The sequence below is a fragment of the Drosophila santomea genome, chromosome 2L, assembly GCF_016746245.2.
Source record: "Drosophila santomea strain STO CAGO 1482 chromosome 2L, Prin_Dsan_1.1, whole genome shotgun sequence".
Classification (NCBI taxonomy): Eukaryota; Metazoa; Arthropoda; class Insecta; order Diptera; family Drosophilidae; genus Drosophila; species Drosophila santomea.
In genome coordinates this window covers 19,814,702-19,841,912 of record NC_053016.2, presented here as the reverse complement: position 1 = coordinate 19,841,912, position 27,211 = coordinate 19,814,702, and the positions used below count along the sequence as shown (strand labels likewise).

The following is a 27,211-nucleotide window of genomic DNA, read 5'->3' as shown; positions in this document are numbered from 1 at the left end:
TCAACATTAACTACTTCGTCATTTATTTGTCTGCTCTGTTGCCTGGTTTTACCCAATATGTACATATGTACATAGCTACTTAAAAAACACCTGCGTTAACCGAATGTTTGACTGTCCAATGCATAACATATATTATAGTGACTGTATATCGTGCGAATTTAATTTGAGGATACCAAAATAGCATATTTAAGTTATAAAGTATAAGTTTTATTCTAAATAATTTTAAGTACTTCAAAAATATATTTTCCCTCAAAATAGTCAGATGGTCGTCACTTACACTGGTCAGTAGAATCGATAACAATTCCTATCGCGTTATCGGCTCTTCACATGTTTTGCGGCGTGCGTTGAAATAGTTCGTAAAATCAGGCAAACAGGCAGTTAGTACAGATTAAGACATGGATATAGAAGAGCTGTTCGACTGCTTTGATGAAGTGTCGCCGGCAGTGCCGCCACCGGTAGGTAACCAGGAGGAGAAGCCCTCGGGGAGCGGTGGCGCCAAAAAGGGCAGCAAACGGCAAGCGGAGGACACCGCTTCTGCGAAATCCTCCAAAGAATCAGAAGGAGTTGACAAAGAGGACGACAATGAAGAGCCGACCAAGCGACTGAGGCAGGAGGAGTCAAAGGGTGCGTTGGATGACGACGACGCAGATGATGAACCCACTCGTACCATCGATTTGGAGGATTCTGCGGCTCTGGAAGCCCTGCGGACCAGGATTGTGACCCACTTATTGGACGCACCCAAGTCATGCACCCACGAGGTTGCCGCCCATCCCGACCAGGAGTACATACCACTACAGCCGTTCAGCGGCGTGCCTGCGAAGGAGTACCCCTTCGTGCTCGATCCGTTCCAGCGCCAGGCGATTCTGTGCATTGACAACAGTCAGAGTGTCCTGGTTTCCGCCCACACGTCAGCCGGAAAGACCGTGGTTGCGGAGTATGCCATAGCAAAATCATTGGCTGCCAAGCAGCGGGTTATATACACCACTCCCATCAAGGCTCTGTCCAACCAGAAGTTCCGCGAATTCACTGACGAATTTAAGGACGTAGGTCTCGTTACCGGTGATGTGACCATAAATCCATCGGCCTCCTGTTTGATCATGACCACTGAGATTCTGCGGAACATGTTGTACCGCGGAAGCGAGATCATGCGCGAGGTGGGCTGGGTGATCTTCGACGAGATTCACTACATGCGCGACAAGGAGCGCGGTGTTGTTTGGGAGGAAACGCTCATCCTTCTGCCAGACAACGTGCGATATGTCTTTCTTTCGGCCACTATTCCCAATGCTCGGCAGTTCGCAGAGTGGGTGTGCCACCTGCACAAGCAGCCATGTCATGTAGTCTACACTGACTACCGTCCCACTCCTCTGCAGCACTACATCTTCCCGGCCGGAGGGGATGGTATCCATCTTATCGTCGACGAAAAGGGGCAGTTCAAGGAAGATAACTTCACCACTGCAATGGCAGTGCTCGCCAATGCAGGTAAATTAAGGATAAAAAAAACTATTCCAAACATTGTTTAATTTGAATTTTTTCAGGTGAGGCTGGGAAAGGAGATCAGAAAGGGCGCAATGGTGGCATTAAAGGAACTAATGCCGGACAAACAAATATCTTTAAAATCGTCAAGATGATCATGGAGCGCAATTTTGCACCGGTAATTATTTTCTCGTTTAGCAAGAAGGACTGCGAGATCTATGCCATGCAGATGGCCAAGCTGGACTTTAACACTCCGGACGAAAAGAAACTAGTCGACGAGGTGTTCAACAATGCCATGGACGTGCTCTCGGAGGAGGATCGTCGCCTGCCTCAGGTGGAAAACGTATTGCCGTTGTTGCGTCGAGGCATTGGCATCCATCACGGCGGTCTGCTGCCCATTCTGAAGGAGACCATAGAGATTCTGTTTGGCGAAGGTCTGATCAAGGCCCTGTTCGCCACCGAAACGTTTGCCATGGGCCTTAACATGCCGGCTAGAACTGTGCTATTTACGGCTCCACGTAAGTTCGATGGCAAGGACTTTCGATGGATCAGCTCTGGCGAGTACATCCAGATGGCGGGACGTGCCGGTCGACGAGGTTTGGATGACAAGGGCATCGTCATCCTCATGATCGACGAAAAAGTTTCGCCAGCCGTTGGTCGTGACATTGTTCAGGGCAAGGCAGATCCAATCAATTCGGCTTTCCATCTTACATACAATATGGTGCTAAATTTGCTACGCGTGGAGGAAATCAATCCGGAGTATATGCTGGAACGCAGTTTCTATCAATTCCAGAATCAAGCTGCACTGCCCGGGCTGCATGACCAGGTGGAACAGAAGACGATGGAGCTGAACAAGTTGACTATCAAGGACGAGCACAACATTGCCTCCTACCATCACATACGCTCCCAGCTGGATCAGCACGGCAAGCAGTTTCGTCAGTGGATAACGAAGCCACAATACCTTTTGCCGTTTTTGCAGCCTGGCAGGTTGGTCAAGGTAGCAGCCGGCTCGCAGGAGTACGACTGGGGGATTGTGCTGAACTTTAAGAAACAAGACCAAAGCCGCAAGAACCCTTTAAAGTGTGAGCCCAGCGTCACCATTGATGTGTTACTGCACGTTAGTGAAGCGGCCGCCAAAACCGGGGACACGGAGCCATGCAAACCGAACGAACGTGGATGCATGGAGGTGGTACCGGTGGCCCACACCCTCATCACTCAGATAAGCTCAATTCGCGTGTACTTCCCCAACGATCTGCGCAGTGCTGACAATCGGCGAGCCGTGCTGAAGACCATCCAGGAGGCAAAGAAACGTTTCCCCAAGGGACCACCGGTCCTCAATCCCATCGATGACATGAACATCAAAGAACGAGAGTTTCGCGATATTGTCAATACCATTGCCCAATTCGAGACGCGACTGGAGGAGCATCCGCTGCACAAGTCACCGGAATTAGAGCGCATTCACCGGCGGTACCAGGACAAGCTAGCGCTGCAATCGCAGCTGCAAGACCTAAAGGCCGAGCTAAAGGCTGCCCGCAGTCTGCTGCAGATGGAGGAGTTGAAGCATCGCAAGCGTGTGCTTCGGCGCATGGGCTACTGCAAACCTGGCGACGTCATTGAGTTTAAGGGCCGTGTTGCCTGCGAACTGAGCTCGGCGGATGAACTTCTCATGACCGAGATGATCTTTAACGGAGTATTTAACGACCTCACCGCTCCGCAAGCCGTGGCACTCCTCTCCTGCTTTGTTTGCGACGAGAAGTCCAGCGAGTCGGTGAAAAGCGCCACAGAGCTATCGGGACCACTACGCTCGATGCAAGATCTGGCGCGGCGCATTGCCAAGGTGTCCACGGAATGCAAACTTGATCTGGACGCCGATACGTACGTGGACAAATTTAAGCCCTTCCTGATGGACGTGGTGCTGGCGTGGTGCAAGGGCTCCAGTTTCCTTGCGGTCTGCAAGATGACCGACATCTTCGAAGGCTCCATCATCCGATGCATGAGGCGACTGGAGGAGCTTCTGCGTCAGATGTGTCAGGCCTCGAAAACCATTGGCAACACTGACTTGGAAAACAAGTTCTCCGAAGGAATAAGGTTGCTCAAGCGTGACATTGTATTTGCCGCGTCGTTGTATCTATAAGATTTTAGGAAAATCTATTTTAAGGCCCAACTACCACTTCCATTCCAATCGTATTTTATTGGAATTGAAGTTGTTTCTAATATCCATTGAGCTGTTTCCCAGCTTCATCTTTGATTGTAGATTTACTTATGAGAAACAAAAACGAATAACTTTACTGTAAGATTTCCGAACCTTGCAATTATTCTTTGGTTAAAATATCGGCCAAATCCTGACTTTTTTAAAGCCGATAACCTTTGTATATTATTAGAATGTTAATATCATGGCCGTGGATTAAATAAATAAGACCATGAGATCTAACACTAATTTACCTAGAAATACCATTTGTTTTATTTCAAAGCCAAAAAACAACATCCGAGTAATGTAAAAATATTTATTAATAGACAAATACATTAATCTTATCTAAAGTACATATAATGTGTTTAAAACATTATGCTTTCTATCGTGTAACACATGAAGATATATACAAAAAAACAATGTACACGATACTTTTAAAAACATAAAGTTATTGGACGGTTCACACTGATTTGTATGGTCATTTTGCTTATATGCGACACACAAAACATATAGAAAGTATATAACTAGGAGTACATTTATGTATGTATGAAAGGCACACTTAGTGGGTACATGGATGAGGGACACTGTTCGTTAAGAACTAGTGATGCGTCCATCGGAGACAATTACCAGAAATTAAGGCACTGTAGGTATTGCTCTTGATGATGTGTGGGAGTGGCTAGGATCTAATGGTTAACATGATATTCTTATGATACGGAACGCGACAGTGTTATGAATTTTGTATTATAAAATAGCAGGTTTTAAATAATGTAATGCATTATTTTTAATAACGTTAATTTATTTCTTTCTATAACAATTCAAATAATATGTATGCTCTTATGTAAATTTCATTCGATATTACTACCACTAAAAGGGAGTTTAGTAAAAGTTAAGCTCAATATTTGTTACAAAAAACATTTTTAGTTTTCATTATATTTCCTATATTAAAATATTTCGTATTGTACATTAAAATTATATATGTATATACACGTGAAGGCCGATTATAAGGCTATGGAATGTCATTGATATGGATTTGTATTCGTTGGGTTATCAAACTTACGAACAAGTAAACTTAAAGTAAGGCATAAGAAATACAGGTTTTCCTAAATATAACTCAAAACTGAGATCTCAAAGATCTGTTTAAAAACCTAGTATAAATACAAAATAAAACGTACATTTTTCGGAAATAACTAACTTACTTTAATTAAAATCCCGGGAGGAACTGTAAGAATGTAGGTTTTTGTAAGTAATGTGATTTTTTATACTAAGATCAACAATACAAAGAAAGATTTATTGGTATAGATCCCGGTCATAAAAACTTCGACCTACCTGGTGTTCTTCCTTCTGGATTGTTGATTGGCTCTGTAATTGGACGATTCGGCGGACTCCCTAAGCGCATCCTGCGCTTAGAGAGCGGTTACTTATACGGAAGTCTGAGGCACTCCTTCCACCAGCTGGGTTCTCCTCGGCTGAGCCGCTGGCTGGGAACTCAAGGTGGCTGTTGTGGTGTGCACGGTGCTTCGGGCAGAGGGCACGGGAGTGGTGCTCCGACTGCTGCCCGAGACACTGGCGGCGGTGGGAACTCTTTTAGCCGGCTCCGCCTGCAACTGCGTCACGGGCGTGCTGGAAAGTGGCTGCAGCAGACGCTTCTCTTCCACTGGAGCCGCTACCTTTGCCGTCGAACCATTTTGCTGGGATCGTGGCGTGGCTGCCCTTTCAGCTTGCTTCACCAAATGACCATTGGTTTCTTTGAGCGAGATCCCAGATTTAAGGGACGCCTGGCTGCTGGACTTTTGGGTCATGGCCAGAGAGCTGGGTGAGCGCAACGAGGTGGTGTCCGTGTGCGCCTTGCTGGCCAGGGTTTTGGTGGATGGAGAGTCCCGGTACTCGTAGATATTATCCCTAGAGCGCAGGGCATGGTGGTTGGTCACCATATGGGCATTGTCGACTCCACGCGTGTCCGCTTCCGCTTCCAAGCCCTCACCATTGATAAAGACATCTTCGTCGTAGAAGCGATCCGATTGGCTTTAGATTGGAGTTGGGATGTAGGATTATATTATGGTATAGTGCTATTTTCAGCCGAATCTTACCGCTTGGCATTGCGCCACATGATGCAGCAGATGACCACCAAGACAATAAGGAAGAAACAGGTCACGGACATGCTCCAGAAGGCGATCTGCAGCGGCTCCTTGGGCTCCCACCAGTACTCCGTTGTGGGTGGATAGGTGGGCACCAGCACGCCGATAACTGTGGGCAAGTACTGCGTCCAGAAGGCGCACTCCGTCTGCCGATAATTGAGCAGGATGGAGGAGTTGTAAGTGGTGTTGATGTTCAAGTACCGAATCTCTCCCTGATAGGCTCTCTGGAAATGCATGCCTAGCACCTGTTGTGGCGTCGGATTGCTGGAATTTAAGCACATTGTGTTAGGTTTGTAGGTATAGTAATTGTAGCAATCGGTGTAGGTACTTACCCATATCTAGCAAAATTCGAGTAGGTCTGCATGAAAAAGTGGCTCATATTGCGATCATTATCCGTCCACATGTTGCGCTGCAGGTGCTCCTTTTTGGGAAAGAATTCGGTGTCCATGAAGGGCGCTCCGGTAAGGAAATAACGCTCGGTGTCGTGTGGATACTTCCGCCACTGTGGCAGATTCAGTGCCTCCACGGTGGTGTTCAGTACGTACATATAGACCGGTACCTTCTGCTCCAACATCAGCTTGACCATCTGATCCACCGGTGCTCGGTAGTACAGGTCACTCAGCATGTTGATGTACTGGTCCCGGATTATGGTGTTATTATTGGGATCCGGCCAGAAGGTGTACATGTACTTGATAGCCTCGTAAACTCCGTTCGGATTAAGGGTATAGTTGTAGCGGAAAACGTGTTCCCTTATTTTCTGATCAAAGAAGCGTCCATCTAGTTCATAGTAAGGACTTAAGGATTCGTTTTGGGCCACAAAAAAAGCAGCTTCCTGTGTGGTCACCCCCGTCATGTACTGAATATTCCGGTTGAATTTACCTGCCCGGATTAGGGTTTCCGGAGTTTGGGTAAGGAATCGCCAGTCCTTTTCGCGCCATCCCTCGTACCAATCGTCGCCGGGCAACGTAAAGTTGTGGTCCAGAACTGGACCCCATGGAAAGCTACCCACCTGGGGAGAGAACTCGGCGTTTCCCAGCTCGTAGAAACTGCGTCCAGTGCGCAGGCAGTTGACCAACTTCCATGAGGATTCGATGGAGCAGCCCAGTAGCTGTCCCAGCACGCGACTCGTGTTCTGAGCGCGATACTTGTCCTGGATCAGAGCCCAATCCGCTAGAGCCGATCCGGACTGTGCGATCACACGCCGCACAATGTTCCGCGTCTGTGGTGCCACCATCAGGAGACCAGCCGAGGCGCCTCCCGCTCCCGGACCGAATAGAGTGATGGCATTCCGGTCACCGTTGAAGAACTCAATATTGTCATGGATCCAACGCAGCGCCATCGCCTGATCGAGGATTCCATAGTTCCCGGGCGAGTTCTCATCACCAGTTGAAAGGAATCCCAGAGCACCAAGGCGGTAGTTCAGGGTCACCACCACCACGTCGTAGAACGAGGCCAGAATATGGCCCTGGAATAGGTTGGAGGCTCCACGGATGAACTCGCCACCATGGATATACACCATTACAGGGTACTTTTGGGCCACACCAGCACCAGTCTAACAAGGTAGAAGAAATATAAAAATTTATTTGTTATTTTTATTAATATTTTATATGATTCTCTACAGCGGTTCTTAAGTTTTAATGATAATGCGTGATTTAGTTCAAGCCTACCTTCGGCGAATACACGTTCAAGTAGAGGCAATCCTCATCCATGTCCATGACTCCCTTTGTGGCTCCCGTATACCGCACAGGCTGGGGACAGGCGGGTCCAAAGTCGACGGCCTGGAGCAGCTGCCAGCCTCGATGGACGCGGGGTGGCTTGAACCTGCCCTCGAAAGTGGGCGGCAGGGCGTAGGGAATACCCAGGAACACCGAACACTCGCCCATCACACGGTCCACGGTCGAATGATAGGGACGATAGAAGGACTTGGGGTCTGGGTTGTCGTACATGTACGCCTTGAAGCCCTGCACCTGGCCATAGTTTGTGGTCACGAATACATCCCGTTCCAGGGTCAACGAATCCCGGCGCTGCTTGCCCTGCAAGTCCTCTCGCCATCCGGCCAACACTCCCGGAAACTGGGTCCGAGCATTCGGATCGTTCTGGGATGGGAAATTGGGGAAATATGAGACCATCATTAGCCCATTTATCGTGGTGGAACAAATAGAGACTCTGAGCCGATCAATGAATGGGCGACATGTGTAATTGATTAAGTCGCGGTGGCATGAAAACTTAATTAAGATTATTGCTTTGATATTGGAACGTTCTGTTGATCGGACAAACTCCCTCTCTCAATGACTTGGCATTGTTCGCTTACGGATCTTTCGGCACGGTTCTATGGTATGGGGGTCAGTTTTTTGTGTCACGACAGTTAATTGATAAAGCTCGAGTTGGGACCCAACATAAAATATTTGTCTCATTTTACAATGCAGCATTGGGTATTTTATATCAAAATATTCATGAAAGTTCAATATCTTAATTATTACACAATTACGAAGAGAGTTTTTATTCACGGGTCGGGTAAAGCCTTAATTTCCAGTTGATACTTAACCTATATGATTCTCTGCTTACCGGATCGAATCGAAAGCGATCTTCATTCGGCATTCCCTGTGGATATTGGCCAGGTGGATTTCTGCCCGGATAGTTGGCTCCATAGCCATTGGGCTGATAGTGACCATATCGGCGATCGTTGAACGTGTAAGTTCTGTAAGAATCAAACGTAAGTACTTACAATAGCTGATAAGCCGAACGGAAACCATGACTAACCTGTAATCTGGATCCCCTGGATTTGGCCAATGGTAGTCAACGCCCGGGCGGGAATAAAACCTGGGGTCTCTTGTCTGTCCCTTTGTCTGCATAAAACAAATGCTGAATAGCACAAGAAGCGCTAGAAGCCATTTTAATTTATCGCGGTATTTCAATTTGTGCATCATGGTGACCTAGAAAAGTAAAAAAAAGAGGTGAAGAGAAATATTCAAAAGGTTAAGTGAAGTTCTTACAAAATTACTGAATCTCTCTTTGCTCTCTTTAAAAATTAGTTTTTAAGTACTTTTTGGTTTTTCATATTTTTCTTGCCCTTATTGTAAGTAGTTTTTCCCGCATATTATGGGTTTTTCATGTTGTAAATACATTAACAATCGTTTCGGATCACGTTGACGGTCAGCCAGAAACTACATTGAACTACTACTATAAACAAACAGAATGAAAACAAATCTCGGCTCTGAGTTCCAGTAAGAGTGACCAAACTGGTTTTCCATTACGTTGTTGGCTCAATTTTCTTGGCACTCCAATCCATTCCGGCATTAGAAGAGGCCGAGAGACCGACAAACCCGTTTGAATGCTTGCTCGAAAAAAGCGCTAAAAATAAGTTACAGCATAAAATGCGACTTCAGCGTGGAGTCGAGTGGAGAGACCCCATACACTGAATGTTACGTGCTCTGTCTGGGCTTTTGGGAACGGCGTCAATGGGTTAATTGCACCGATAATAGAGAAAGGTCATCGGTGTAAAATGGTTGTGAGCCAATGGGTGGCAAGTAAATTGTTTAAGAAAATGTTGGTTTCCGAATTCGATGGACCATGACTTAAGTAAGTCTTCAAATCGATCTGGCACTAGCCAACAAACTTAAGAAAAGGAAATGAACTACTGTCGAACATTCTAAGAAGTGAAGTCATGAAGACTGATTATTAATATAAAATTCATTATTAATATATTTGTGTCGGGCGTTTCCGGCCAATCCAACCCCTAATACGTGTGAAAATGCCGCAAAAGAAAAAGTGAGTAAATATATAAACACCTGGCTACTCCAAAATTGTCTGTGTATGAATTTTGCTCTTGGCATTTGATTGCCAATGCAGTCTATGTCGTATCGATGCAACAGAGCCGTCGTTACCCTGGTTGCATTATGTTTTAGAGGTACAGGTCGGGCCAAAACAATGGAGATGACTATTCGAATATCCGTAGAACGTACATAAGATGTAGGTAAGCCTGGTGCTATTGTACTGACTGCGAGTGTGTGAAATGTGGCACAAGGACTCGTACATGTACGGGTGCATTAACCTGCCTGTGGACGCCTCAAGTTACCCGGTTATTCGATGATACGACGGCTCAACCCTCGAAGGGTATCTAAAAAGTTACGGAAGTGCAAACGCCTGCACAAAAGTATTTGTGCAGTTTATAGCGAAACTGGTTGGGAACTTTCAGATCGGATTTCGTGTCGAAAATTCGATGGCGTTTGTTGCTGTTGCTGTTGCCCGTGGATGAATCATTTGTAGAAGTTTTGCTTTTTCGCAATCACCAAAGCAAACAATAAACGCAACGATAACGCTGAAAGTGAAGCGCAGGTGCGCCTGTGTGCGTGCCTATCTCTGTGGCCGTGTGTGTATCTGTGTGTTGGCCCACTACACAGGTGTTGTTGCTACCAATGCACAGTGGTTCCTCTTGTATGGAGACGCGGCCATAAATACTTCCAGTGCAGTTAGAAACCTCAAATTTAACCTCAGGGATCCAATAGTGCTTCAGTAAGCATGGTGTAAAAATTGTTAGGATTGGAGCCCCCTTCCCCACCAAAATGCAAAAAAACCCCTTTTCAAGCACCTATAAGTAGGCAATAATTTTTTTTAGCAAATAAAACCAGGTTAATTCGTGTATATTTTTGACAAATGGGCAGGCAGACAAATATATATACTTTATGGAGTCTTATTCTTCTCTCTATTCTCTTCTTCTTTATTTTTGTTGTTTGGAAAAAACTAATGAAAAATATAAAAATGCATATTAGAAATTAATTTAATACTTTATTATTAATTTTACAATGTTTCCTCTAGCAAACTATAAACAGATTCAAGCAAAGTTGACTTATCCTTTTTCTCAAGGTCCCTCTGTCCGGTTATAAACGGATCGGAGCGTAGAAGGAGTGCATTCAAAATGTCGGTGTTTGTAATAATCCGTGACATTTTCCGGCTGTGATAAAGTCTACATTTTTTAATTTCTTTGTTGTTTGATTCCGCAGCTTCCTCGGAAAGCTCTCCAATTGATATAATTGCATGTTCTATAATTGCAGATCCATGAATTAATACCTTGTGAACTGTAGCCGGCAAATAGTACCATGAATATTTTTTTGTCAGTTGCTTGGCAGTTTCTAAAGCGTATTCATTAAATTTCTTGGCATTAATTTTGTAGCCCGATGCAAGGATTCCCGAGGATTCCTCAAAATCAAGTTTTTGACGTCCACGATGTGGACTTTGTACCCTTTGCTGATATTTTTTAGAGATGTTTTTCACTGGAATTGATTCGTTTTGATTCAGCCAATCAGACTTATATTTGAGTACTGACGATTTCTTTCGATCATAGCGTGTCCAATAATCAGCAATTTGTTTACAAAGGTTTGGAATACATTGCATATGTTCGGTCAATTCAACTATGTAGCCTTTAGTCTTAATTTCATCTCGTACAGCAGTGATAATTTCTTGTATTTTTTCTGTATAGATACCCTTTTTTGTGCACCATAAATTAAAAATGTGATGGCGTTCAAACACACACTGATACAAATCGCCGTCTTAAGCCAAGTCAAATTTACACAGAAAAAATGACAAAATAATTAATTAAATGAGCATTGAAAATTTTACACATACACGAAAGACAAAATCACACAGACAGCACAATAAAAAGGCAAAACAGAGACTTCGTTGGCAAATTTGACTTTGAAAAAATAAGAGATTGGGTTAGTATATTAACGATAACAAGCACATCCGCAACTTTCCGCAAAATTCTCGAAGAGTTTTATTACCTCAAGAAACTCTTTAATACAATGACATAAACATTTATTTCGGGGTATCGGCGGGACACAACTAAAACTTTACGTAAACATGAAAAAGACGTTCACAAAATACACAAAAAAGGTTAAATCAAATATAATTACAAAAAAAGTGTTAAATCAATGAAATTAACTTAACATAATGAATTTATAAAAGTAAATACCTTCAAATTTAAACTGCATTTTAAATTATATCAATCAGATAAGTATTACTGACGCTTTACCTTTTTGAAGTTCGCTCTGTTATTAAGAAGAATGCAATTCGTCCAACTACGCTTCGCAAATGAGCTTGTGCTTGCGACTTCAATTCTATTTTTAGAAAGTCCCGTTAGCTTTCTAGAAAAAACCGGTTTTGTCTTGTATTGTCTGGACATTTTAGAGATGATTTGTTTACTTTTTGCGCAAATCTATTCTGGTTCATATTTTTTGAATTTTGGCCTCTGGGGGAACCACTGTGCAATGCACAGAAAAGAATGGGATGCACTTTTGAACATGTTTTACGGATATTTTTCTAGATACTTTCCGGTACTTTAGAATGAATTAAGTAAACATTTTATGAGCAGCTTATATTATTTAAAGTTCTTTTTTATCTTTTTAAATTTGTTTTTAAACAAATGTTTAATATACTGAAATAGTATTATGTTTTTGTCTTCATATTTTTTATTGCTATTGTATTCTCTCTGTGTGGCTTAATCTCACTGTTTTTACAGTTATGCTCCAATTGATGACGTTGCCGTGGCAACTTGTTGCGGCTTCTAACCGTCATTTCACTATCTAATCGCGATTTTCCAACCATTACCACTCGCAGTTTAGTTTTAACTTTTGTGCTTTTTCTCACTCACAATAACTTTCTTAGCCAACGCCCAGAAAAGGTAACAAACAAAAAAACACCAACCAAAAACAAGACTAAATACAAGTCGAGAAAAAACGTAACGCAGCTGAAATGTCCGTTTTTGAGTCGGAGACTGAAACTCAGGTAAGCCAGGTAAGCGCAATGTGCCGTCAAAAAACCACTTCTCACGCACACCAACGCACGAAACTCAGTTAACACTCACACTCAGTGGCCGGCTGTTACCAACGATTCGCACACAGATACTCGTACACCTGACCGACCGTTTCTTTCGTTGTATTGGGCGCGCGCAGCTTTAAACGCCCCTGCGCTCCGAACTCTCACCTGTGCGCAGTACCGCCAGAACGCAGTCAACCAATCGACCGACTCTTTCAAACGCTGCCGACGAACTGACGAGCCAAGCAAATGCAAACCCAAACTCAAACGCAAACGCAACCCGAATCGGAAGAGAGCCAGCTCTGCCAGCTGACCAGGAGCGGAACTCGACTTGGCGTGGGTGCTTTTGGTGGTGACACAGGGGCGGAGTGGGGGCAGCAGATCGGGGGCGCCTTGTTAGATGGGCTCGCAAAATAAAAGATCGAGGAAATCCAATAATCGCAAGTAATAAATAATCAGCAAAAACATTAAAAATAAACATATCACAAACATAAGTCAATAAAGCATTTAAAAAAATGATAATAAAAAAAATATCTTTAATATTACTTTACGCAAATATGGATAAGATGGAGAAAACTTCATCGTTCACATAATTTTGTTTAAGTAACATCCATAGATATTAAATATTTATAATTTTAAAGTTCAGTTTAGTGAAGTTTTTGTGTTCTTTTAAAGAAATATAAAACTTGGTTCTATAATTTTATGAATAAAGTAATGCAAAAAGTTATGCAACAAGCAATAAGAATTATTACTATAATAAGAGTAAGGCTTGTCTTTTATTAACACTTACTAAAACAAAATAAAACCAAGTAATTATTAACAAATTAAAGTCTTGTCATCCAAAGGAAGCGGTTCTGGACAAAGTAGAGTAATGATTTATCTTTGCATGACAAAACGGAATAAAATTTTGCATAATTTCTAATTAAATTCTTTTATATAGGACGGCGGCCCAGACGATGGATGGATGGGATGTGATTCACGCTTCGAGCTCCGCACCGCGAAGCCAATTGGCGATCGGTTCACATTTTGACCCCGACTTATTGAGCGGGTTGCTGGGCGTAGCTGCTAATTTTAATTATAACCCGAGCGGCAGAGCTTCCGATGTCAAAGATGCGGGAAGCAATTAAAGCACTTGTGCATTGAGACGCTTTGTTTACAATGTTGACCCTTAGTTTATTAATGAAGTGCTTAAGTCAATTAGGGTAAAGAAAAACTGCATTTGTTTTACTGAGGAGCAAACACTGGCAAATAACCCGAAAGCGTGTTACAAAAATACTTGTCAAATTGGCATTAAAATCAATAACAGAGTGGGTACGGATTTGGAATTGCCCAGAAATTAAAAACATTCTAAGCGAAGAAAGAAAGATAAACACGACATTATGAGACCTAAACCTTGTTATTCCCGAAAATTATCTGATGCTTGTAAAGTAATATTATGAAGTTTTCCTGACACAATTGTTAGCATATGGATTTTAAAGCTAGGAGATTTTCACAAATTAACTTGCTATATATTTTAATCTGTGGCATGAAGTGGATATGGATACTAGAAGTGCAATATAACTTTACTATGTTCTTTGGTATATTTTAAATGTGCGCGCCAAGCCATCGCTAATCGAGCTATTGGTCGGCCTATCTATCGGACAGGCTCCAAGAGCTATACAACACTGCGTACTGTTATCGCTTATCGACTTCTGCAGCTGTTTTCAAGAGAGAAAAAACTCTAAACAGGAAAACAAGGATTTTGGAACTCGTGTTAGCCGCCGGAGCTGATTGTAAATAAGGACCCAACTGGAAACCACCGAGCACATCAACCGCAGAGCCATGGAGCCGCCAGCGTCGGCCGGAATTTCCGGCTCGACGCACAAATTCCATCCGTGCGATGAGGCTGTGATAGCCACCAACGACGATGCCAGCGATTGCAAGCGATGTGCGGTGCGATTGGGCTACTGGAAGGATGACTACATCGGGTACTTTGTGCGTAATCAGGAACGCAAGGCGCCGGAGATCAATCGCGGCTATTTTGCCCGGGTCAAGGGCGTGGAGATGTGCGTCGAGAAGTTTCTAAAGGTCAGTTCATCTGCCGCGGCTCCCAACTGTCTGGCACGTGCCAAGGTCATCCTGTTGCATTGCTGCATCAAGGCCGTGCCCGTCATGCCCTCTACACCGCGCATGTCCATGCCAGTCTGACCTTGCCTTAACCGTCTCCCACCCATTGTCCGTGCAGAAAACCTCGGGCAACTGCCAGATCATTAATTTGGGCTGCGGATTCGACACACTCTACTTCCGGCTGAGGGACACCGCCCACCAGGTGAAGAACTTCATAGAGCTGGACTTCCCCACGGTCACCGCCCGCAAGTGCTATACAATAAAGCGCAACAAGGCCCTGCTAGCCAGGATTCACGACGAGGATGGAGAGGTTCGGCTCAGTCCCACAGATCTCCACGGACCCAGCTACCACCTGATGGGCGTTGACCTGCGTAACCTCGACGAGGTGGACAGCAAGCTGCAGCAGGCAGAAGTTGATTACTCCCTGCCCACCATATTCCTCGCCGAGTGCGTTCTGGTTTATATCGAGGCGCAAAACTGCCGGAACCTGCTGAAGTGGATTGCGCAAAAGTTCCAAGCAGCAGTCTTCGTCAACTACGAGCAGGTTGGCATGTGCCTCTGTTTGTTTCTCATCCATGTATTGTATACAATTCTTTGACCGCTGCAGGTCAACATGAACGACCGCTTCGGCGATGTGATGCTCAACAATCTGCGCGGACGGGGCTGCAGCCTGGCCGGCGTAGAATCCTGCTTGTCGCTGGATACGCAGAGAAACCGCTTTAAGGACAGCGGCTGGACCGGCGCCCGTGCCTGGGACATGGTGCAGGTGTACGAGAGCATCTCGGCGGCAGAAAGGCAGCGTATCGAGCGGCTGGAAATGCTGGACGAGGGTGAACTGTTACTTCAGCTCTTCCAGCACTACTGCCTGGTGGTCGCCTGGCTGGGCGTGGCCTTCCAGGACATAGATATCACGTGCGTGCCAGTGTAAACATTCGTACCTAACCGACAGCGGCCTTTTACGATTTCCGGTTAATCAAAATGACTTCTTTTCTTTTATTTCCACGCAGCGTCGAGGAGTTAATGTCCTCCCTGAACATTGACTAGGGGTGGTGAGGGAGGAAAAAATAAAGGGCCAACCTACTTGGATGCCCTATTTTCTCTTTCCGCTGTTTGGAAGGCCATGCCAAAATATTTTGCTTCTCAACGTGTTAAACTAAACAGCAAATAATTATAGCAAAACCATCGAAATCAAAACATGTTTAGATATTTATCTTACACAGACCAACTCACAAATGATTTAATTTGTATTATTTTAGTTGTTCCTTATATTTTTTCTCGTGTTACATTTTTATTATTTAATCGCTTAATATTTACTATTTTATCACCGAGCTATGGCACAAAATATTGAGAGGTGATCAATACGCCATCCATTCATTCCCCAATTTAAGTGTGCGTTTAAAGTGTAAATGTATCTTGAAACTAATTAAAAACCAACTTAATTGCAAAAACGGCAGTATTGTTTAATGAAGTGTAAATATAAATGTTCCTGGGGGGATACACATTACTGCGTACTAGAAATTAAACAATTATACGGGTCTATGCTATAAAGTTTTGTTAACCAATTGAATGTTTACGCTCTAATCATCCTTTTTGACCTTCGCCATCTCGCGAGTTCTGCAAATTAAAATGTAGGCCAAAATTAAGCAAAACAATACAATTATAATAACTGCGAAGGACTGATGCTTACATTGCCCGAAGTTCCTCCAATGTTGGCACTGGTATACGTGAAGATTCGGTTTCATCCTCCTTGGACGCCTGTTCCGGGTGCTTTTTCCATTTGTGGGATCGGCAGTTGGTGTTGCTGGCGAACGCCTTCCCACAGTATTTGCATACATAAGGTCTGAGGCCTGTGTGTCCAAGGAGATGGATCTTCAAGGCCGTGGAGTTCTTGCAGCCGCTGCCACAAACCTCGCACTTAAAGCGTCTTTCCTCCGTGTGCACATACTTGTGCTTGTTAAGAATTGCCCGAGTCTGCAGTTTTTTGCCGCAGATATTACACTCAAACCTGGGCTCACCATGTGTCTGGCTGTGCACCTAGAAATGATATTAAAATCACATGATTTAGTTGGACATAAGATTATTCGATTACCTACCCTCAGCCTGGCTTTGTTCTTAAAACCAGCATTGCACACGGGGCATATACAGGGCTTCTCATCCGTGTGAACCAGCTGGTGCTCCACCAACGATGTGAAGGTCTTCAAACCCTTTCCGCAGTGGTCGCAAACGAACCTCTTTGGACCGCCGTGCATGTCGTGCTTGTGCCTGCGCAGAGCCATGAAGGACATAAAGGTCTCGTCGCAGGCTTTGCAGGTGAAGTCGACAAAAGGCGAACTATGGGAGCCATCCTCTTGGGGCGACATGCTCAATTCGAATGTCTTGTCATTTGGTTCTTGGGAAGTTAAATTCTTGCTGTCGTTCAGCCTCCTCTGCTTGCTTGTACCCTTGGGTCTGCCTCTTTTCCGTTTCACAGGCGGCGGTGATAGGGCCTCATCTTCGTCTGGGATGGACTCGTCATCCTCCAAATCGGCTGGACTATACATCTCCGAATTTCGCTTAACAACGTTCTGCTGCCTGCGACGGCGTTTTGTTTGACTTTCAGGTATTGATGCATTAGATAAGGGTGCCACTTCAGGTTCGGATTTCCACTGTTTGAGATTAGCTCGTCTCCGAACGGGCTGTACATCAAAATCTGGAGACGGAGATGCGGAATGTTCTGTTATCGTTAGCTCCTCGACCAAGGAACTCTTGTCATCCGCATCGTCTATGTCCAGGAACTCAAGCTCCTGCTTGCATGCCGGCGGAAGGCCATATTCCAGACGCAGTGCGTCCAAGTCCTGGCTATCCTGCGGATCCGAGTGTCGAAGGAGCTCAAAAATGGCTTGCACTTTGGTAACGCTTTCCGAGAAGGTGAGCAGCTGGCCAATCACCGCGTAGCACTCCTCGCACAACATGCTTCCCAGTTCCGGTTCTTCGAGGGTCATCTGCGTGTGTGGGAAAATAATGTATCAGAAATCTGGAGGTTGGGCAAACAAATAATAACCTACCTCTACATCAAAACATTTGCTGATGATCTTTACCAGATCGTCGTCCCGCTCGCGTACTTTATACACAACGTCGTCGCGGGCGCACAGGCGACACCAGTATATCCAATCGCTCGTAGGAACTCCCATGGCCAATCCTCAACAGAAACCCAACAGCTTAGTACAGTATGCCCTCGGATCTTGACTAAATTTACGAACGCCGATTACAGGTCAGCTGATTGGTGCGGAAATCAAAATCGATTAAATGGTAAACGCCATCCGATGATTTTCACGATATCGATAAATCCAAAACAACAAGTTGTTGCGGCTATTTTCAAAATGTCCTCGGTTTGAATTCAAAAGGTGATTTTTTTGGAATTAACAAGCTACGTATTCATTATTATTTTTAATTTATCTGTAGGTAACTTAAGACTTAAAAAATGTATTTCAGTTTTAAATTTACATTTAGTTCTTGTCTATCTCTCGTAAAAGATATAGCAACAAGTTTTCTTTAATTCATCAATATAGAATAAGTTCCAAAAGGAAAATCTAAAAAACCAATTAATGTCATGGTTTGTTTTGTCATATATTGTATTCCAAATACATACGTTTTAGCTTGAAAAACAATACCTAAAATTTCTCACATGAACTACTAAAAGGGTTTCCACATATGTATATCTGATGGTAGAGATCCATAGATTGAAGGCAATCCAGAAAAATAACATCAATAAATCAATACTAAAAAAAAATAATCATTTGTTTTGACGTTGAAGTAATAAACTGGCCGTTGTTCTGGTTAAACAACACATTTTACTGTATATAATGAAAGTAAAGCCGCAATTTACCTCGGATTTAAACCATTTTTTAAATCATGCAAATGAGTTTCTAGATAATGATTTAATATAAATAATATAATAATTACACCTAAACATATAACTGCATAAACTGGATATACCAAAAACGGATTCTAACACATTTGCTTAATATTTACAAAATGGAGTGATAAACTACATTTCGTCTTCCATCTCGGCCGCCTCGTTTTCCGCCCAACTTTCTATGGTGTAATAGGCTTTGAGGGTCAATTCGTCGTCCAGCGTTAGCTCGCCCAGGACCAAAGGGCCCAATTGTTTGGCCACCATAACGTCTTGCCAAAATCTGCTGCAATTTCTGGCCAGCGTGATTTTCTTCAGCTCCTCAGCGAACTTGTCGTACTCCAAAAAGGTGTTGAAATCTATACAGCTCTGTCGGTACAGGGTGATGATCTCGCCCAGTTGCTCAATGTTATGTTTCTTGCGCTCCAGCAGTGTGATAATCACCACGCGGGTATCGGCAGCCAGCCCCTGAAAGCGGGCATCCCGCTCAGTGGCATTAGTGAGGGAGCAAACGCTGGCCAGGACTCGTTTAAAATCGCAGCAAGGTTCGATCAATCCCATTCCGTCTGATGGCATCGGGAGTTCCTTCTCTGCTGGTTCCGGCTTGACTGTCACACCATTCGCTGCCTGCTCCTTGGCCAGTAGCTTTTCCTGCCAGGCCCGACTGTAGCGCAATGGAAATAGCTTTTTTACAGTAGCGGCCGCTCTCTTTGACTTCTCCTCCAGGGGTTCTGGCACTCGCCAGAATACATCCGTGAAGTTTTTGTCCTTAAGCGCTACGTCATCCTTGTTGTTATTATGGATAACCTTGCGCTCTAGGACGTCCATAACATTCTGCTCAAAGATGCTGGGGAGTGCGTCGAAGGGCAGCAGATCATTCTGCGCCCACGGACGTGGCTGCTGCGTGTCCCGCAGTGTGCACTCCAGATCGGTGCTATCGATTAACTGGTCTATGGCATCTAGCTGCTCCTTGCTGCACTCCGTCTTGGCGGTTCGTAGTGCGGGAAAATCCCAGAAGTGGTGCTGAGACGTGTAGGAAACCTCCAGCATATACAATGTAGCGGGATGGGTATCGTCTGCTAGGCGAGGCAGCAGCACAACCATTTGCGGTCTATTAAACTTGGTGCTGAATATTTTCCAGCATAGGATGGCCCGATCGGAACAAACGAGCGCGCGCACCAGAGCGTCCAGCTTCACCGCGGCAGATTGGTTCTGTTTCTGGTGTACCAGAAGGTACAAGGACTCGCCACAGAAGTACTCATCCGGGACGGCATTCCTTTTGATGAACCCAAAAAAGTGCAGACCAGGTGAGTGTGGGTCCTTTGACTCTAGCACGGCCTCGTCATATGGCACCGGAGTGCCGCCCAGCATGTAACCAGTTATTAGATTTTCCGGCAGCGGCGTTACTTCGGTGCCCTTGATAAAATGCCGAGTCTCCCGAATTACTATCTCGTCCTTCTCCGCCCAGACCTTTACCAGCTTCACTGGCGTCTGGTTCTTCATGGCGATAATGCCCTGCAGGCTAATGGAGATCTTGCTGCCAATGCTCAGCTTGGCGTTCCACACCCAGGGTCGCCTGTTGGTCACCTTGAAGACGGTATGCAGTGCCTCCTTGAAGCTGCACAACGTGGCATTGCATCGGGGAACGAGGCTGAGGACATGCTTCTGGCTCTTCAGCTCATCGGGGGCGCATTTGCGCGAAAAGTTGAAGATGGCCTGCGGCTGAGAGGTCTCGGCATTGTCTACGTAGGCTATGTTGTGCGTTCTGAATGAATTAAACGTTCAAAGGAATGAATTTTTGGTCAGAAAAGCTACATTTGTGGTCTAGTTACACAGTATACTGTTTTGAATAAAATAAATATTCTTACCCCACAATTAACTCAATGTTTTCGGTAAGTAATTCGTCGGTGATTTCGTTGAACTTCTCGTAATCCTGTGGAAAGTCGTTGAAATCGAAGAGCAGGAGAATCCTTCGTCTGGCGACTCTAAAGCTGCAAGGAATATTCCATAAAACAGGATGCTTAAGTATAAGCTAAGCTACCTACGAGGCTGCTGTTTGCTGAAGATCCAGGGCCGCCTGAAGACCATTTAGCCATTCTCCTTCCTCGCAGGCCGTCTTATTTACAAACTGGAAGAAGTCAAGCAAGAGCTGCCAGCTGCAAAGCCTTGGATCACCAAAGGGAACCACATGTGGGTGGGAAGCAGCATCAGTTTTCTTCTCATTGGTGTCGCAACCCACCAGGACGAACGACACGTAGTCCTTCCTATCGCACACTATCTGGAATGGATTCAGTTAACATTATGCACTGAACTCCCAAGGTATTTCACACACCTTGTCCTTAAGAATCTCAGCCACACACTTTGCGGATTTGAGCTTGACTTCTTCGGCGGCACATGTTCGCACATCCAGCACAATTATAAGGCATTCCTGGAAATCAAAATATGCAGGTAAGTTAATGCTAAGTGCAATAATTTGTAAACTCACCTTATTAGACGCCATTCAAAAACTTTATATTTAATGTCTCTAATATGTTTTTAAATTTCACAACAATAATACCTTACAGCCGATAAGAGAAAACCCTGCCGGTCTACTGACCAAATGCACTAATGCCTATCGCATATCGATAGTTCCAAAACCGCGTTGCCAACTTACTAATTCCGTACTGTTACTTTTCAAAAAAAATGTCAATTTTATTTATAATTATAAATAGTAATTATATTTGGTTCTGGTTCAAATATACTAATAAAATAGTAAACAATAGTTAGTTTCTATATCTTTCCGTAAGTCTGCAGCTTTTCCAGATACTCCGCATTTTGGCTCAGGTGATTGAATATCAAGTTCGTATCCAGGACGTTTGTCCCAGGACCTCCATATTCCGCGGGCAGACTTTCGTAGCCAACCATTTCGCGGAGCTTGCTAAGATGTCGCCCGTCGTGGGTAAAGATCTTTAAACCGACACATTTAGAGTTAACCAGTTGAAACCTCGGGTATGTTAGTATTACCTTTTCCTTGAATTCCTTGTTCATGAAGGGCATAAACAAAGTGGAGGTTACGTGCATGAGGAAACCTCTTTGTATTATATGTACAATACGCTGACTGAAAGGCAGAACTCCGTTCTTTTCGTTCACCACCTTCATAAACGCTGGCGAAAATTGTCGCAGAAAATTTCGGGTTGTACTGGGAAGTAACAATCGAGATTACTATTAAATCTTGAATACCGTCTTCTTTGATAAGAAAACGAAGGGTGATAAAATTGTTCAAATTATATCATTTGCCTTAGAAATGAAAATTAACTAAATAACTGGACTAAACTTATGACTGGAAGATATTTTAAGAAACATTTGAAAACACAAATAAAAAAGGGCCCAGCACCAATAACAATGTTAAAGATAAAATTTATCATAAATGCATAACAACTGTGTAAGAATAACCAGGAATAAAGAATTAAACTAAATTTATACGATATAACCCACCCTTGGAGATCACAAATGACCGTAATTCCATTCTGTTGGACACGTGGCAGCAGCAGGAGCGACTCGAAGATCAGGTCGTCCATCTCGACGAGACTCTGCAGATAGTCGGGGTAATCCCGGAACCCATCCACCGTCTTGAAGACCACCAGCACCCGTCCATTGCGATCCACCTGGGGCATTACGTAGCGACAGTGGGTGCCGTAGAAGAGCTGACGATAGTGCTCAATGGGGTGGCGGGCCACCCAGGTGGGATGGCGCATCTTGAACTCATAGTAGGCGTGTATGGCCTGGTAGGCCTTGATTGTGTCCCAGCGTGTGTAGTGCAGAAACTTGGTCAGCAGGGTGTCCTCGGTGCCCACACTTAGATCCTCGCACTCTGAAACAGTTTCGCCTGGGTGATCGAATAGAGGATTTCACACACACCATTTTTAGCTTACTCTCCACCAGTTGTCTGAGTTGCTTAATTTTGAAAATCTGCTCGGCCGTGTGCTCGACTCGGGTGGTGAGGAAAAGCATTTTAGACTTCGAATTTTGAACGAAATATCGTCCAAAGGTATTTTAGAATTCTGATCGATTGCTTTCAATATCCAGAAGTTTCACTTTTACCCAATTAATCCGCTAACGATCCGCACTCGCAACGCAAACAACGCTCACTGACTAAAATATCCACGAAATGCGATTTGGTATAGATGTCTTATTTGCTTTATAACCGGCGCGTGCTCAAATTGCTAATGGTTCTAAATCGATCAGAAATATATACCTAGTTGTCAGCTTGAACTTGGCTTCTTTGGTGCTTTATTGCTTTTAATATGAAATGTAATCCTTAAAAAAGTAAATCAAATTCACAAATTAATTATATAATAATTATAATTACGAACTCCTCCATAAACGAATGGTATTTAATCTCTGACGTTCTAAACAGCATAACACAAAGCTTACGAATCCAAAGGCACTCAGACCGATGACCTCCACTGCTGCAAACGCCTCTTCTTTGCTGGAGTTATCAACTTGACCTGACCACGTATCTTAGCCACAATTCAATTAACCCGCAAGGCGGCAAGGCAAAGGAGCTGGGCGTTGAGAAAAAATCAAGTGGAAAAGCGGAAAAAGTAGTCAACACGCGAAAGAAACTATAAGTACGATAATTGAAGAAAGTGTCAGTTACACACGATGCTACGTGACTTAATAATGCCCCTTGTCTGCTCATAATAGCGGTCACAACGTGTTGCTTCATCTACAGATCTATATAATGTTATGTTTGTATGTGATACTTTTCCATCTATATACCACATTTAAGTTATTTTTTTTAGCTCTTTCTTCTTTTCATTTCTTTCTTTAAGTCAATTCTGAAATTATAACTCTAAAATAAATACCCATACCGCTTAAATCTGCCTAGCATTCACTGTTATTTATAAGTGGCTTCATGTTTATCTACGTGCCAAAAATTTGTCCATTAACGGGTATCTGATAGTCAGGTTACTCGACTTAAGCAAAGTCTGTTTAATTTTTTGTTTGTAAAGTCTGAGTACTTTTCAAACGGGGCAGGTGTATGCCCATTAGAGAGGTTTTCCAAAGGCGCCTAAATCGTGACTTTCATCGAAATGTTGAAATTAACATTGATACCGGAATGACAAATTAATAATAATGGTTTGGTTATTGTGATGGCATTGTAACTGCTTACATTTGCACATATTCATATACGACTATGCATATTATTTTAATTGGCTTAACGCAATATTTATATAACAGCGCTAATGTTTATTAATTTTATATTGTTGGTTGATTAGCAGTTTTTAGTTTTTAAAGCTAATTACTAACAAATGAATTTAAACCAATTTGAGATTTGACAATTCATAACGTTTCGGTTGGCTGGAATGCAATTTGCATTTATTTCAATAATTTAACAAAACTTCCCACCCATGAAACTGCTAAAATTGGTCTCGCTTTTGATTTTTAGCATTTCATGTAATTCAAATTAGCCCTATACAAATGTTTTGCCAGTGACTTTTTGTAATAATTCGAAATCTATAAATATTGAATTTAATTTGAATGCTAAATAACAAACATTTGGGTTTTGCGGTTTGTTTTTGGCCAGTGAGTAGCGATTGTTTGCACGCAGATTAAATTGCGGTCACCTGGATTGCAGAGCTTATGATGGTAATGAAGTTGCACTTATTCACCAAAGAACCATTCGTCTTATTAGGGAAGCCAATCAAGATCGGAAAAACTAGGAAATAAGGGTCTTATAAACAGCTTAACATTATTATGGTTACGCCATACACAAAATTAAGGAATTAATTTATATTGCTTGCAGCTTGGGACTAAGTGTGATTTTAAATATTTTATTTTTCAGCCAATAAGGGAATAGTTCTGAAAATTTTAGAGAAGGCCGAGTTTTCTGCGTGCCTCAAAATAGCATTGAGAGAGGCATCAACATATCACATTGATGCCCACAAATCACAGTGCCTCTTGTACTGGTGACCCCAAAAACCAAATAAAAACAAGAGAGAATGCCATAGTTGATTTGCCTGACTATCAGATACGCGTTTCCCAGCTGGTGGAAGTGAGTACAAGAAAATTTCAACATTTTTCAAGTGTGGGCGTGGCAGTATTGGGCGGTTAGTGGGAGTGAGAGTTGACGTGGCAACATGGGTCAACATACTTGCGCTGGATGCATTCTTAATCTCAACTTTCTATCTTTTAAAGTTTCTGAGATCTCGACTCTCATAGGGACGGACCATGGCTAGAGCGACTCCGCTTTTAATCCTGATCAGAAATATATGTACTTTTTATGGTCGAGGACGCTTCCTTTTGCATGTTACATACTGTTCAACGAATCTAGTATACCCTTATACTCTTCGAGCAACCGGTATAAAAATGCTTCATCCTAGAGGAAAAACTCCCAGAATACAGAACAAATTACAAGTGTTGTAAAGTGTCATTTTTCAACAGGACGGGCGGGCAATGTAGAAATAATCATAATGGCCCAGAGCATATTTGAGGAGAAATCTTGTAGAAACAATAGCAGGGAGCTCAAAAAAAAGGCTGCAAAAGGGAAAACAAGAAAAATGTGAGGAAATTTCGCTGGTACAAGAAAGGTCCGTAAAAGTAGAAAAAATCGAAGGAAAAACTAAACCAAATTCCAATTTGTCAGGAATTTGTTCAATTTTAGTTATGCGGTGGCCGGGGACCGCATAAGTGGAAGTGGACCTCCCCGAAGGTCCACTCAACCCCTCACTCGACCACCATCTGCATGTCCCACACGTGCCGCCATGCAAAACCCATAAGCATAAGGGGACCACCACCATCACCATCACCAGCACCACCAAAACCACCGCCCACTGGCCATTAAAGAGCTGCCACGACAAATCGCACACATTTAACACGCACACTGAACCAAGGGGGTTTGAAGGGACCGAAGGACCCCTGTGGGGGAAAAAACTGCATACTTAACAGGCCCACAAAAAACCAGCATTGGAAACAGCTGGTCGCAATGGCTCAAACAACGTCGACAACTGGCCAACTCAAAGGACAATCGCTAGCGATGGGTTGTATAGGTAAACAATGTTCTAACGCTCCCAGAATTTCATATGCCAGCTTAGATGTAGAGTATATTATTTGTGATGCTCGGCTTACTTGATATTTCTGATTCTAGAGAAATTTAATGTTCATTTGAAATATTCATTAATTTTATTTGCTGTCATATTTTAATATGAGTGTTCTTTAAATATATTAACTGTAAATATCTAATAGAAGTCCATTTATAAATTGCTTTTCCTAATTCCAAATAAAATCGTATCATTTTTATTTGAATAGTTTAGTACTTACTCACATCCCATCGCTAACTGAACCCAGCCATAGTTTTCCTCCGCCTGCGGCCTTTCCTAATGATATTTGTATGCCGCTGCAGTCATGTGCAACCGTTGGACCCGAAAACCTAAACTACATAAATGGGCTTAAAGAACTCACCCGAAGACTGCTCCCTCGCTTTTCACAGTGAGCTTGCCAATTTTCTCGCTGTGGGTATAAGAAATGAGCAAAGTTGAAGCTCGCGGCTTGGTAAACCTGGTGTAAATTGATCGTTTTCATTTTAATTTCTTTTATTGGCAATAAGCGCTGTCTACTGGCGATAAGCTGGAAAAATGATTGCTTAGATTTATGCTAAGTGCTGGGCGACGACGATGGCCAATGGCGTTTTTGTATTGCCCAGGAATGGGCAGATATTTACCTCTCACTACACTTGATAAATATTGGCAATAACAAACAAAAATTTCAACGAAAAAAAGGAAAAGCACTCAATGGTTGTTGTTTTCGTAAAATGTTTTTCAGGGGGCAACGAGAGGGAGATTTTTGTTATTTCCACTCCCCCAGCTGCCCAAATCCCGTCTCCCCTATGGATTTGTGGCTGTGGGGCTTACGAAATCTGCCTGCGCCGGAGCTTCGAGAGTTTTAATTGAATTTTGAGTGGTGTATTTAGGGATTTGTTATTTATAATAGGAAGAGCACACAGCCGGGGGTCCAAGGAAAATGGCACTGGCAAGGTCCGATGAAGTGTGCAGCGTGATGAAAACGTACGGCGGCACTTCCACAGTATTACATTTCAATTTGTATAAAAACGTAAAGCCGAAAAATGGCATTTAGATACGCATATATAGCAAATGATTGCTAATATAAAATATTTATTTATTTCAGCCTTTGTTAATTCCAACGTTAATTTGCAGATTACAACTATTGATTAGCAATAAACAAATTGCAGCAGTGAACCATCCAAAATTGAATAGTTTGAAGTGTGAAAGTGATTTCATCCAAACAATAAGAGCTCAACTGCCAGGTATTCATAATTAGACGCATCCAGATAAAATAAACTGAAATAATCTCAATTTTGCGGCGATGTGTAAGGTTTGCCAAATCGATTCCTGCATCCTTGAAATGTTGGTAAAGATCCTTATTTGCCAATCTCATCATTGAGAGTTATGTGTGACTTTTATTCGCAGTGACTTAAAAATAAATATATAGGAGAATTAAAAAGCATGGCTGAATAATTTTGAAGAAAAGTCCCAGAAATATCGTTAACTTCTATTTAAAAAACGCGTTTTAATATTGGGTTGTAAAACGCAATTTCCTTAAGCTTTT

General features: G+C 43.2%; 7 protein-coding genes across 12 annotated transcripts; 2 read left to right on the top strand and 5 right to left on the bottom strand.

Annotated features, from left to right (window-relative positions):
• Positions 1-309: 309 nt before the first annotated feature.
• Positions 310-4,343, top strand: LOC120444058 (exosome RNA helicase MTR4). The gene is made up of 2 exons (XM_039623565.1): positions 310-1,479; positions 1,536-4,343. The coding sequence occupies exons 1-2, from the start codon at positions 396-398 to the stop codon at positions 3,605-3,607; spliced, it is 3,156 nt and encodes a 1,051-aa protein (XP_039479499.1). The 5' UTR covers positions 310-395; the 3' UTR covers positions 3,608-4,343.
• LOC120444060 (neuroligin-like protein glit-1) lies at positions 3,964-12,839 on the bottom strand. 4 transcript variants are annotated; one of them, XR_005615616.1, is made up of 7 exons: positions 8,557-8,729; positions 8,362-8,494; positions 7,464-7,892; positions 6,129-7,348; positions 5,749-6,060; positions 4,988-5,683; positions 3,964-4,922 (listed from the first exon to the last, which is right to left on the bottom strand). XR_005615616.1 is itself a non-coding variant. In XM_039623566.1 (7 exons), the coding sequence occupies exons 2-7, from the start codon at positions 8,721-8,723 to the stop codon at positions 5,080-5,082; spliced, it is 2,865 nt and encodes a 954-aa protein (XP_039479500.1). In that variant the 5' UTR covers positions 8,724-8,729; positions 12,775-12,839; the 3' UTR covers positions 3,964-5,079. The 4 variants fall into 4 exon arrangements, 2 of the variants coding, with proteins under 2 accessions (XP_039479500.1, XP_039479501.1); XR_005615615.1 differs by having other exon boundaries at positions 3,964-4,880; XM_039623566.1 differs by adding an exon at positions 12,775-12,839 and having other exon boundaries at positions 3,964-5,683.
• Positions 12,840-14,279: 1,440 nt separating this feature from the next.
• LOC120456066 (leucine carboxyl methyltransferase 1) lies at positions 14,280-15,877 on the top strand. 2 transcript variants are annotated; one of them, XM_039642658.2, is made up of 4 exons: positions 14,280-14,673; positions 14,831-15,256; positions 15,320-15,636; positions 15,720-15,877. In XM_039642658.2, the coding sequence occupies exons 1-4, from the start codon at positions 14,428-14,430 to the stop codon at positions 15,754-15,756; spliced, it is 1,026 nt and encodes a 341-aa protein (XP_039498592.1). In that variant the 5' UTR covers positions 14,280-14,427; the 3' UTR covers positions 15,757-15,877. The 2 variants fall into 2 exon arrangements, with proteins under 2 accessions (XP_039498592.1, XP_039498601.1); XM_039642667.2 differs by having other exon boundaries at positions 14,281-14,673; positions 15,320-15,624.
• Positions 15,878-16,147: 270 nt separating this feature from the next.
• On the bottom strand, positions 16,148-17,960 carry LOC120456060 (zinc finger protein weckle). Its single transcript, XM_039642647.2, has 4 exons — positions 17,757-17,960; positions 16,806-17,693; positions 16,400-16,746; positions 16,148-16,326 (listed from the first exon to the last, which is right to left on the bottom strand). Exons 1-4 carry the CDS (start codon positions 17,880-17,882, stop codon positions 16,290-16,292), a joined length of 1,398 nt encoding a protein of 465 aa, XP_039498581.1. The 5' UTR covers positions 17,883-17,960; the 3' UTR covers positions 16,148-16,289.
• Positions 17,961-18,610: 650 nt separating this feature from the next.
• LOC120458107 lies at positions 18,611-21,209 on the bottom strand. The gene is made up of 5 exons (XM_039645636.2): positions 21,090-21,209; positions 20,937-21,032; positions 20,650-20,882; positions 20,473-20,595; positions 18,611-20,369 (listed from the first exon to the last, which is right to left on the bottom strand). Exons 1-5 carry the CDS (start codon positions 21,102-21,104, stop codon positions 18,740-18,742), a joined length of 2,097 nt encoding a protein of 698 aa, XP_039501570.1. The 5' UTR covers positions 21,105-21,209; the 3' UTR covers positions 18,611-18,739.
• Positions 21,210-21,314: 105 nt separating this feature from the next.
• Positions 21,315-22,741, bottom strand: LOC120458108. Of its 2 annotated transcripts, none has more exons than XM_039645637.2 (4): positions 22,516-22,741; positions 22,079-22,469; positions 21,608-21,782; positions 21,315-21,550 (listed from the first exon to the last, which is right to left on the bottom strand). In XM_039645637.2, the coding sequence occupies exons 1-4, from the start codon at positions 22,592-22,594 to the stop codon at positions 21,374-21,376; spliced, it is 822 nt and encodes a 273-aa protein (XP_039501571.1). In that variant the 5' UTR covers positions 22,595-22,741; the 3' UTR covers positions 21,315-21,373. The 2 variants fall into 2 exon arrangements, with proteins under 2 accessions (XP_039501571.1, XP_039501572.1); XM_039645638.2 differs by having other exon boundaries at positions 21,317-21,550; positions 22,079-22,454; positions 22,516-22,737.
• Positions 22,742-26,806: 4,065 nt separating this feature from the next.
• On the bottom strand, positions 26,807-27,048 carry LOC120458763. The gene has a single exon (XM_039646538.1). The coding sequence runs from the start codon at positions 27,041-27,043 to the stop codon at positions 26,807-26,809; it is 237 nt and encodes a 78-aa protein (XP_039502472.1). The 5' UTR covers positions 27,044-27,048.
• Between the last annotated feature and the right edge of the window lie 163 nt (positions 27,049-27,211).